Genomic DNA, 12,935 nt, shown 5'->3' with positions numbered 1-12,935 from the left:
ATCATAGTTATTAGTTATTGCTTATACAGATATGTCACAAAATTTTGGGGACATATCTGGTGGTGGTCCTGAACACAACATGTTTTTGTCATCAGTTCAGGTCAGTCAGTTCTGACAACAGGAAGTATACAGGCGCTTATTATCTACATAAATGTACATAAATTTTACACAGATGAATTCCATGATGCTCAGTCTATACAGTGGCACCTCAAAGTTAAAACATGGTCATGCTGTGCTATATGCACTGTAACATAAAACAATTACGGTGGAAAGGTCAGATGGCATAACAGTTTCCGCTGTCAATATTACTTTCACTCTATACATTACATCTGTACATTAACTCTCTCTCTCAATACATATGACGTATCAATAAGTCATAAGCGTCATAGTCTCCGCGTACACATGACGTATCAATGCGTCATAAGCATTTTTTATGCAAGAGTGTACAGGAGGGTCTGGCACAGCTTCTGATTGAAGGATTAGGCTTGACTGTGATGTTATTAAACAAAACGGCCAGCAGGTGGAAGCAAGTATAAAATCAGCCAGTATCACGCAATGATCTTGTTGTAGAAGAAGAGAAGCAGGAAGTGTAGATTGGGACCGGGAGTGTCGTCTGTCACAAAAATAGATTCTTGAAATCCAAACCAAACTTCTATGTTTTTCATAAAGAATTGTGTCATTATTTTTCATCCTTGAAATGTATGAAGAAAAACAAATGCACTGAAATTGTGTAAGTTAGTAGAGGAATTTAACCTTGCTGATATCCCCTAGCAGGCCCCCTTTTTTTCTTTCTTTCGTTCTTTCTTTCAATTTTTTTAATGTATTTTCGTGTTGTTTTTGGAGTTTTCTAAGCTTGTCTGTTACCTTTTCTATATATTGTTTAATAATGTACTAGGCCAATATGTTCTGTACATTTAAAGTTTAATGGATTTTAAAAAAGTGTTGTCTGTCACTACTAGCGTGTTGTAGAGCAGCGGGGAACAGCGGACTGTGTGGAGAGGAAGTCGAAAATAAGCGATTGGCAAAACAAAACAGTTAAAGCTGCTGCCCCCACGACTAGACCCAGATAAGTTTTAGAAAATGGATGGATGGATGTATCTATATCTGACATGATATGACATCTGTTAATACGAAGCCTAAACATCAAGGTATCGTTATCTTTGGTAGCTATGGAAGACATCTTGTGTAAAACAAAAAACAGTGTAGACTAGTGTTGTGTCGTTCACCGTACGTTTCGTTCACGTACGTTTCGTTCAAAAAGAACAAATTTTTTCAGTGACCCTGAGTGAACGGATCACTTCCTGAAGTGATTTGTTCTTTTTTCAGTTAATTTGAACTCAGCCACGTTCATGTCGTCAATCTTCGCAAACGACCAATCAGCAGCAAGCGTCACACACGGGCGAACTTACTCCCATGCTATTGGCGTTAGCCAACGCGGATCAGCAAGTGTCAGTGAGTGAACGTGTTGCCATTTCTGGTTCACGAACGTATGAGTGATTAAGGCAGTGAGTGAACGTGTTGCCAATTCCAGTTCAGGAATGATTTAGTGAGTGAACGTACTTTTGTTTTTGATAGAAACACACTCATGACAACAAATCTAGTAACATAACATTAACTGTGTGTTTTATTTTCTTATTATTTTTTATTTATTTTTTTTTTTACGTCCGTGCAGGGGGTAGGGAGGGGATGGGGTACGTAGACGAACGTTTCAATGAACTAATCTTTTAAACGGTTCTTTTTAATGAACTGATTCTAAAGATTCAGTTCACTTAAAAGAACTGTCATGCCCATCACTAGTGTATACATTTATAGCTGCCTTGTCCCAGTTCTCTGCCATAGTACTCCGCCAAATGTGGAAGTTGCGCATTAATGCACAAAGATTTGACCAAATAAAGTTCATGTCAATCCCTGTATCCAACGTATAACAACATAAAACAAACAACGCAACCCTTTCCCCTCCCTTGCCGCCATCTCTTACACACGCAAGTAGACGTGTGGGAGAAATTGACGCCAGACTGTCTGCAGTATGCTAAGAAGTAACTATGTTGTCACACCCTCTCCTCACTGGCTGCTGTGGGGCCTTTGTTGTGCACTTCATAATGGCACTGCATAATTACAGTCTTAGCAGACTTAGCCATCGACTGGCCTCACTTCATCAAAGGTGTATGTAGGCGCAGTCAATGGCGGAGGTACATGGTGGCCAAGAGGCCACTCCACCCGTTCTAGCCTGCCCGCACATGCTTCTTCACTTCTATTCCACACTCTCCATTGCTCTGGACTGTTGACCCTAAATACTTAAACTCCTCCACATTCTTGGTCTCTTCTCCCTGTAACCTCACTCTTCCACGTGGGTCCCTCCCATCCACACCAGATACTCCGTCTTGCTACGGCTAACCTTAATTCCCCTCCTTTCCAGGGCAAACCTCCACACCTCTAGCTTCTCCTCCACCTGTTCCCTGCTCTCACTACAGACCACAATGTAATCTGCAAACATCTTAGTCCATGGAGATTCCTGTCTAACCTCGTCTGTCATCCTTTTCATTACCATAGCAAACAAGAAGGGGCTCAGAGCTAATCCCTGATGTAGTCCCACTTCCACTTTGAACTCCTCCGTCACACCTACAGCACACCTCACCAATGTCTTACAGTCCTCATACATGTCATGAACCACTTGAACATACTTCTCTGCTACTCCAGACTTCCTCATACAAAACCACAGTTCCTCTCTAGATCTACAAAGACACAATGCAGCTCCTTCTGACCTCCTCTGTACTTCTCTATCAACATCCTCAAAGCAAATACTGCATCTGTGGTACTCTTTTTTTGGCATGAAACCATACTGTTGCTCACAAATGTTCACATCTGCCCTCAGTCGAGCTTCAACTACTCTTTCCCATAGCTTCATTGTGTGGCTCATTAGCTTTATTCCTCTGTAGTTGCCACAACTCTGCACGTCTCCCTTGTTCTTAAAAATGGGCACCAGCACACTTCTCCATTCCTCAGGCATCTTCTCACTATCTAAGATCCTGTTGAACAACCCAGTCAGACATTTTACTGCTACCTCTCCTAGACACTTCAATACCTCCACAGGACCAAGTGCCTTTCCACACGTCATCCTCTTCAATGCCCTTCTCACTTCAGCCTTACTAGTCTTTGCTAGTACCTGGTCCACAGTCACCTCTTCTACTCTTCGTTCTCTCTCTTTTTCCTCGTTCATCAACTCTTCAAAGTATTCTTTCCATCTTCCCGTCACACTACTGGCATCTGTCAACACACTTCCATCCCTATCCTTTATTACCCTAACCTGTTGCACATCCTTCCCATCTCTGTCTCTTTGCCTTGCCAACCGCTATAGATCAGTCTCTCCCTATTTACTGTCCAACCTAGCATACAAGTCATCGTAAGCCCCTTGTTTGGCCTTTGCCACTTCTACTTTGACCCTATGCAGCATTTTTCTGTACTCCTTTCTACTTTCTTCAGTCCTCTCAGTGTCCCACTTCTTCTTAGCTAACCTCTTTCTCTCGATCCACTTCTGCACCTCCTCATGCCACCACCAAGTCTCCTTATCCCCTTTCTTTCCAGATGACACACCAAGGACTGTCCCGCCTGTCTCCCTGATTACATTTGCTGTAGTTGTCTAGTCATCTGGAAGCACCTCCTGACAATCCAGAGTCCGTCTTAACTCCTTCCTGAAAGTCATACAACACTCTTCCTTTTTCAGCTTCCACCATTTCGTCCTCTGCTCTGCCTTTGCCGTCTTTGTCTTCCTCACCACCAGAGTCATCCTACACACTACCAATCTATGCTATCTGGCTACACTGTCACCTACCTTTACTTTGCAGTTGCTGATCTCCTGCAGATTACACCGTCTACACAAGTACCTGTGTACTCCTACCTCCACTCTTGTAGGTCACCCTATGTTCCTGCCTCTTCTGGAAGAAAGTATTCACGACAGCCATTTCCATTCTCTTTTTTTCAAAGTCAACCACCATCTGTCCTTCTGCGTTCCTCTCCTGGATACCAAACTTGCCCATCACCTCCTCATCACCTGTTTCCTGCACCAACGTGTCCATTAAAGTCTGTACCAATGACAACTCTCTCACTTCTAGGGATGCTCTGCATCATTTCATCAAGGTCCAACCAAAAGTTCTCCTCCTCCAGCTCACATCCTACCTGTGGCGCATACCCACTAACAACATTGATCATCATACCTTCGATTCCTAGCTTCAGGCTCATCACTCTATCTGACACTCGTTCCTAACAAACTCCTCCTTCACGATAACTACTCCATTTCTCTTCCTATCTACACCATGATAGAATAACTTGAACCCTGCTCCTAAAGTTCTAGCTTTGCTCCCTTTCAACCTGGTCTCCTGAACACACAATATGTCCACCTTCCTCCTCTGCATCATGTCAACCAGCTCTCTACCTTTTCCTGTCATAGTTCCAACATTCAACGTCCCTATTCTCAGTCCTAGACTTTTAGTGTTCCTCTTCTCTTTCCTCCTATGAAGACACCTTCTTCCTCTCCTTCTTCGACCAACAGTAGTCCAGTTTCCACCGGCACCCTGTAGGTCAACAGCAACGATGGCAGTTGTTGTTAACCCGGGCCTCGACCGATACGGTATGGAAGTCATATATTTGATTTGCATCTTTGATTTGGCCAAAGTTTTACGTCGAATGCCCTTCCTGACACAACCCTCTGTATTTATCCGGGGTTCGGACCGGCACAAGAAGACACTGCCTTGTGCCCCCTTGCGGCTACTTTGAACTTGTAGCTTAGTCATGCCCTGCTAATTCAGGAGCAGTCGTGGTCAGTTGTGGGTAGTTTGGAAAACACTCTTTTCTGCTGGTTGCCTGGAGAGCCCGTTTTCTGCTACTGGCTTGGACTGAGGGCTGATTATTCGCACCGTGTCTCGCATTCTCTGTTTGTGCTGCTGAGTGATGTGCAACACCCTCATCTCAGCCCCCTTTCCCACAATAATCTTTCCATTGCTATTCTTTGCTATTCTTTTCCCATGTTTTTTCCTTCGTGGAGTTCTACACACCATCTCCATTTCACCAAAACTGTGAGTACACAATCCAAACAATTTGTGGGTTGTCAGGCCAGCAATGTTTTCTTTGGGGTTTGTTTTTTTTAATTTATTCTGACTTAGATTGTAAAACAGCTTTTGTTTTGGTACTATTTATGAAACTGAGGTTTTCCAAGAAGGTTTTTTTTTTTTTGCATAAAGTCAATCCATTTGTTTACTTATTCCAGTCAACTTTTTTTAATCACAAATTTTCACAACTAAACAACTTTGATATTTGAATTTTTGGGTGCACTGTCTTCTATTTACTCAAATTTAATGAAATGGGTGTTTTTTCAATCTGGTTATTGGCACACATTAATTTTAAAACTCAACCTTAAAGAATTAAAATGAATCCTGGGCCCTTCTCTATATTACATTGGGTTTAGATGTTTAATGTTCAGTGTTTTGAACAAATAAATGTGTGTAAAATCAGTCACTAAAAGAAGAAATTTGATGTATCAATCTTGTACAGTAGGGACAAGCTGATATTTTAAAAGGACACAACAAAACATCAAACAATATAATAAACACAAACCAAGTTTGAGGGTAGACATGTTTGTCTGGTGTTTTGGATTTAGATGTGATCATTGATGTTGTTACAACAAGAGCAGAAGATTAGAACTTGTAATTAACGTGTGTATCCATTTCAAATACGCTATAGTAATATTTGTCACTTATGCCAAGCTCAAACTACATGACTTTTTTGTCTTTCACAACAGTCATGTAAAGTTCAGATGGGAACTTTAACTAGTTGTTTTATGTTTAATGCTCACAATACTAATACTTGTAATAACAACCAGGAGACTGCATATTCTCAGTTCAACTATTTACTGGATGCCAGAAAGATTGAGTACACAGCTGTGGAGCCTAATCTGTTGAATGCGGATGAAGGTCTTATCTATTCAAAATAATTTCCACTCTTATACTGTCTTGGCCGCCCACCCATACGGGGAACAGCTCAGCCTAGCCCATGTGAAAATGTGTGTGATCAGATGGTCTAAACTGGTTTCAACTGGATAAGTGTGCCAGAGTGCAGCTGGATAGAAAGGTGCTTCTACAGCTAGGTGCAGTAACTTTCTCAGACCAATTGACTATGACCTGTGGGCTTCCCCAGGGGTCAATCATGGGGCCGCTATTGTTGAATCTCTGCATGCTAGCATTAGGCATGCTCATAGTACTTATAAATTGATTGCCACCTGTTGTGATGGAAAAGCAACAGAGGCCAAGTGAGGCCGGTGCAGTATCATTCCGTTCTGGAACCTCTCATTGCCAATCGACCTACCTAAAGTGTACTTTAAATTCTGTTCCCATGTACGATTGGATTTGAATCCCCTGGCCTAAGCTAACTCTAAGAAAAACTAGCCTATATCATTATCACTCTTACACCACCATAGCGATGACACAATGCAGCCAGGCGGGTAATGCTCTCTTTCCCTTTGGCAAACCCACACGCGTCCGTCAGACTTCGAGATTGCGAAACGGGATTCAACATCCCTCAGTACGCTTTCCACAGTCCAGCACACTGCACACATCCGGTTATTGACCTTGACACAGACTGAGCTCCTGCTGGCCTTTTCCCCCATTTTACAGTTTTTTCAATTGACACTCATAGCTCAATTATTTCAACTGAGACACAAAAGAGCAAAATCAAAGTCTCAGGTCTAAACACACTGTGCTTTACACACATTGCAATTCAAAATAACACTTTTCAAATAGACTTAACATGCATTTTAACATTGCAGGAAGCATTCTAATGCTATTCAAAATGATACGGCACAAGCTAATTGGCCATGTAATTGACTGCATGTGCCACCTGGCCAAACACTTCAGCGGTTAATCGTTCCTACTTCAGTAAGGAAGTAAGGACTATATGAAAATATACAGCTGAGGCTGAGCACTTTTTGCAGAGTGAGTGTCATTGTCTGTGTTTTGGTTTTGTTTATGGGTCATGTTTTCCTTGTGTGTCTCCCTTTGTCAATGTCTCGTCAAGTTTTATCGTGTCCTCCTGTTCTTGTCATCCCGGTCTTTGGTGTTACCCAATCAGCTCCCCAAGCCTCGTGTGTCTTGTCCAGGTGTCTCGTTACTATGTGTATTTAGGCCCCGTCTAGACAGAAGCAAAGCCGACTTTGTTCCTCAAACAAATCTCGTACACACAGAAGCACTTCAAGACTTGCGTGTGTCCAAAAGGAGACGCTTTAACAGCTGTAATGTATATGCCAAGTCTGTAGTGGCGCTGTACCGCAGCCACAAGGAAAACACTTTTTCTTCTAACTTTATTGCAATCTACATAACAAACATGGCTTGGCATATATCAAAACAACATGAAAAAAGACAAACACTGGAGAAGTGACGATGACGGGTGATTCAAGTACAACACCGCTTGTTGAACGTGGGAATAAAGAAGCAAAATATTTTGCTGCAAAAGCACGAGCAAGCTAAGGAGGCTGCGCAAAACAACTACGACACGGCTATCCGCCATTGTTGTTGACAGACGGTTCGCGCGCAGTCACGCAAGAATTGGCGCATACGTCATGAATCTACGACAATGCGTCGTCATCGAGCTGCGACCATTACGTCATCACTGGAGGAGTATCGTGCATATGGTGTCCAGACGGACACATACGGGGCGCGTTTTGAAATCTTTCCACTCTGGAGCCCGGTTTCAAAAGTGTTTGGTTTTAGGCTCCGGAACCACGCCATCGTATGGACCAACGGTCTTAAACGGTAAGAAACTTGTGAGTATATATTTAACTGACTTTCGTGTGGGCGGGGCCTTAGTTCCCTGTTTTCTTTCAGTCCTTGTCGAGTCATTCTCATTGTCACACCCATGCCATGTCCTGTCGTCATCATCTCCTTGCCTAGCCGTGTTCCTGTTTGGTTTGTTGCTTTGACTTATGGTTTTGGACATTGTTTATTTTGTTATTTTTGCCAAGTACCTTGTTTGCTTTTTTCTTAATTAAATCCCCTTTTTGACTGCATCCCTACCTTACTACTTTTGCTCCCTGCGTTTGGGTCAAGAGAAGATGAGAATGAAAGTGGGAGGATAAGTGCTGAGAGACATCATTTTTTGTAGGATTAAGGTATTTTTTTTTGCATTTGATGTGTGGTTTTATGAATTGTATCATCACCCTCAGCCAACAAAGAAAAAAAAAAAGAGGGGGGGCATATTTGATTTAAAACAAAATAACTAAAAAATGGTAATTTAAATGTTTGTTGCGGGTTTTGATTTCACAATACAACACACCTCCGACAAAGCATCTTTTTTCTCCATCATCGCCACTCCTTTTCCATTTCTCCGAGTGTCAATGGGCTTACGTTACCACAAAACACCTTGTCAAGTCCGAACAGTAACTCATCCTGCTTCACAACGGAAGACAAATTGCAGTTTGACAAATTAATGGGATTTGGCTATGAGCCAATTTTAATCAGCTGTCCGAATATTGTCTTTGAATATTCCATGGTGATTTAGGCAAAACATTGCCCCTGATATGACACCTTGAGAATTAAACTCAATGGCAGTTGAAACTTTAATTAGTTTATGAATGACATTTGCAAACCTGTTGCATCACTCCACAGTCCTGCCAACTGCCTTGTTCACCTTTACCCACTGAAAAAGTGTGAAAAGAAAAGGCATGACTTGACTTTGCCACTCAATTACAGCACTGACACAGCAAGGAGGGCGTGTGCATGCGTTGTTAGTCAAGAAAGGAATGTTGGAAAGAGCAGATGAAAGCAAGAGCGCGCTGTCTTGGATGTGCAATCATCCTATCAGCTTCGTATGCATCAGAAATAAAAGGCACAAACAAGGAAAAAATATAGGCTATCCTGTTAAAGCTTGTGGTGCATCCGTATAGGTGCATGTGCATTAATTATACAAATTTCACAGCAAATTGGAAAATAATGCATGCTCTTTTCCATAAATGTGTGCTTTGGTTTCCTTTTGCAGACAAACACACTTTTTTTTTTTCAATTTTATTTCGAACAGGTATATAAAGAAAAAACTAACTGATTGTAGAAGTACATGTGTAAAGACAAAATATACAAAACAACAAACACAACATTCAAGCAATGAAAGCAACATAAAGTTCTACAGCGTTTCCCTCAGTCATGAGCTACATATACATGTTCGAAAAGGAGTAGGAAGAAGTATAAACTTATCAGGTCGTACTCCTTTTAACATCCGTTACATAATAAATAGTAGGTATGTATAGTAAACAAACAAAAAACTGCTAGTATACAGCTAATATATATTGATTATTAATCAAGGTTATTATAGTAATTATTAATAGTGAACACATTGAACAGTGTGCCTTATGCATATATTGTCATACTTTTACATATACAGTACATGTTTTTTCTTATCAATAGCAACAATACTAATAATAACACAATAATAATAATAACATCAACCAATGTTACTTTTCATTGAAAAGCACTTCTTTCCTATACTTTTCCAAAATGTTGATTTTATATTTCCTTTTGAACTGGTCTATGTTTGGACATTGTTGTAAATCAGTACTCAGCCTGTTACAAATTTTCACTCCACATGCAGATGTACAAAAACTCTTCAGTATTGTTCTTGAATACATTGTCTTTAAGTTATGCATTCCCCTCAAACCATAACTTCCCCCGTCTCTCTGAAAACATATTTTCAATATTGCCTGGCAGTAAATTATGTCTAGCTTTATACACCCATTGTACAGTATTAAATTCCACAAGATCAAATAATTTTACAGTTTTAGATTGTAGAAACGGTGTATTGGTGTGGTGGAGATATCCTACATTATGGACTGCTCTTATAGCTCTTTTTTTGCAACAGAAACAGGTTGTAATGATGTCTTGTAAGTGTTTCCCCAAACTTCTGAACAATAATTTAAATATGGTAATACTCGAGAGCAGTACAGAATGTGTAATGATTTCTGGTTGAGAAAATGTTTGACTTTTGTCACAATGGAGATGCTTTTAGAAAGTTTGGATCCAATATATTGAATGTGTGGTTTCCAGCAGATTTTATTATCAACAATTACCCCCAGTAATTTAATCTCATTTACTCTTTCTATGTCTACACTTTCAATTTGCAATTTTGCGCAGTTCCCTATTTTAACACTAACAAACACAACTAATTTTGCTTTGTTGAAATGTATTGATAACTTGTGTTTATCAAGCCATGTTTTTACTTTCTTAAATTCGGAGATAATTGTATCCAAAATAAGCTGCATTTTCTCACCAGAAACTAAAATAGTTGTGTCATCTGAAAATAACACAAACTTCAATAAATGAGACACATTCGTTTAGGAACGAGATAAGATGTTTTAAAAACTTTTAACTACTATCTAATTTGTAGATTTTTTGCCTTTTCCGCAAGGCTGCTAAAATGCCTGTTTTTGTTTTGATTCTCCCATGCTTGAAAAGTCCTATTTAAATTAATCTTATTACTTTTCATTAATAATTGCTTCATTTATTTATTTATTCCAATAATTTGCTTTCGTTTTGTGTATGTGCGTGTGCGTGTGTGTGTGTGTTATTTTGGCACATAATTAGTTTATCCTGTAAAATTTTTCAATATTGCCTTATTTGCCATTGATGGTAAAGTGAATATTATAAAATATTTCCACATTTTTTCCCACAATGTTTGAAAACACTTAATGTGGCACTTTGTTGGGCCAAATAACACACACAAATAATACTAATTAAAAAAATGTGTGTGTGTGTGTGTTGGGGGGTTTACAGGGACTGTTAATAACGTGTTAGTTTTTTTTCATTCGCATAAAAAAATATTGTGGAATTTTCAAATTAAAAAAAAGCACCTGATATGATCGGCCTCGTGTGTTTGTTGTCGTTTTGATGTTATTAGGATTTTTTCCAAAGGCTTGTAGCGACAATTTGATTTTAAGTGGTGATTATTAAGTCAATGTCTGTGCTGCACGAGCACTTTTGCAATTTTGTGATTGATGTTCCTCCTGCACCTTCCTTGAGAGCCAATGAGCTTGTGGTGTGCGAAGCGCCAAGTTGAGAAGCACACTGCGTCTTGCTGGCACACACTGACTGACTTGAGCTTGACACGCACACACGCGCGTCCCTGCAGCGGAGCGGTGAAGAATAAAATAAATCCCGTGTGCCATTTCAGACAAAAAAAGTAGACCGTTTTTGTTTTCAATAGTATAAAACTTATTTTATTTTATTTTATTTGTATTTTTGTTTGTTTGTTTTTACCTACTCTGGGGTTCGGCGCGCTTGGACCCGTATGTGTTCTGGTTCGTTACCGGTGGCGGAGGATTCCTTCTAATATGACAAACCAAGACTTCTTAGCAGCATCCCAATGATGACTATGAGTTCTATGGCGGACACTCTGGTCTCCCCCGATCCTTCCAAGTCAGCCTTTCTGGAATGCGGCGGCCACAGCTACCCCGGACACCAGCAGTCCTCCCCGGGATTACCGCACAATCCTTACCAGTTCCACAGTCTGCACGCAGCCACGCAGCACGACAGCCCGTTCCAGTCGTCTTCACACTCCTACGGCCGTCCTCTCGCGTACCCGTCCTACCACAGCCCGGTGAGCGCGCACCAACCCGGGTCGTACCTCTCCTACCCGCACGCGGGCCACGGCGGCGGGCTGGGCCACACCAGGCTGGAGGATAAAGGTGGGTTTGTCCATTTCATTCAACTTCTATTTGATTTTTACGACATAAGATGTTTTTAATATTAATACGAAGGTGATCCCAAATGCTGTTCCCATTTTGGTCAGATCAAACTAAACACTCCTTGTGCCTGCAGCCTCATTTGGGGTTGGGACTGGACTTCATTTTGAGGCCTAATTCTTATGTCCGATTTTCCACTAGCATCTTTTTAAAAGTTTCCTTGGAAATTACACTAATGTTGGAGAGAGGAGAGAGACCGAGAGTTTCACCATCATCGATTCTTTCTTGCACATTTTTAATATTCAATTGATTTTGATGTAAAGATGTGAGAAATATAGCTACCATTTTAAATTCACAGATTCAGTTGCCTCAGAAATAAATGTTTTGTGCTGGTATTAAAAAAAAAAATTTGAAAGAAAAGGCATTTTGTTTTCTTGCAAATGTAAACGTTTGCTCCAGATCAACGTTTAGTGGGCCTATCTGTATCTTTCTTTAAGTCTAACGTTACAAAAAAATTCAATGTTTTTAACAGTTTAGTATCAAAACTTTTGTTCATGTGATTGCAGAGGGGTTACACTTTTGCATGTTGCATGATTAGTTAACTGTGCTTCTTCTGGGGCTGTACTTTCATTCCACTCCAGTGTCATAACAAAGGTCAGACAAGTGAACATTAATTCTAATAGATGGGGAAAAGGAGAAGGAATCTCTTTTGTACAATAGTTGGCAAGAATAAACAATCAATTTACCAAATTTACATTTACTGAAACGAAATGTGCACGTGCGAAACAAAAGCCAGCTGTGAAAGAAACTAAAAGCACATTTGTTGAGAACCTTTTGAGGCATTCTTTGCTCTCTTCTCTCCTCAACTAGAACATGAGAAGCCCATCACAATATTAGAAAATGGAGAGCTACGGCTCAACGGGAACGGAAAGAAGATCCGTAAGCCTCGGACCATTTACTCCAGCCTGCAGCTCCAAGCCCTCAACCAACGCTTCCAGCAAACCCAGTACCTTGCTTTGCCTGAGAGGGCCGACCTGGCCGCAAAATTGGGCTTGACGCAGACACAGGTAATGCATGCTTACAAAGTGAGCCATCAGTCATTATTGGGGTTAACATGAAGACTTCCCCATTTCAACAAAACAGCTGACTTTCCAGTGAACGTCATATTCTTTGTATCAAGTAGATAATATGCTTTTGGAAATGCATATTGGACAACCTCCCACAC

The 12,935-nt window shown here is 40.6% G+C and overlaps 1 protein-coding gene across 1 annotated transcript in view; it reads left to right on the top strand.

The window, feature by feature from the left end:
* Positions 1–11,121: 11,121 nt before the first annotated feature.
* The window catches only part of LOC144043971 (homeobox protein Dlx4b-like), a 7,625-nt gene continuing 5,811 nt past the window's right edge, over positions 11,122–12,935 (top strand). The window contains exons 1-2 of the mRNA XM_077558112.1: positions 11,122–11,713; positions 12,581–12,777. Coding sequence (XP_077414238.1) covers positions 11,392–11,713; positions 12,581–12,777 — 519 coding nt within the window. The 5' untranslated portion in view covers positions 11,122–11,391. The remainder of the gene's footprint in view (positions 11,714–12,580; positions 12,778–12,935) is intronic.

Source organism: Vanacampus margaritifer, chromosome 2, assembly GCF_051991255.1.
Source record: "Vanacampus margaritifer isolate UIUO_Vmar chromosome 2, RoL_Vmar_1.0, whole genome shotgun sequence".
NCBI lineage: Eukaryota > Metazoa > Chordata > Actinopteri > Syngnathiformes > Syngnathidae > Vanacampus > Vanacampus margaritifer.
Note: the sequence above shows the minus strand (reverse complement) of the source record. Positions and strands in the feature narration are given on the sequence as shown.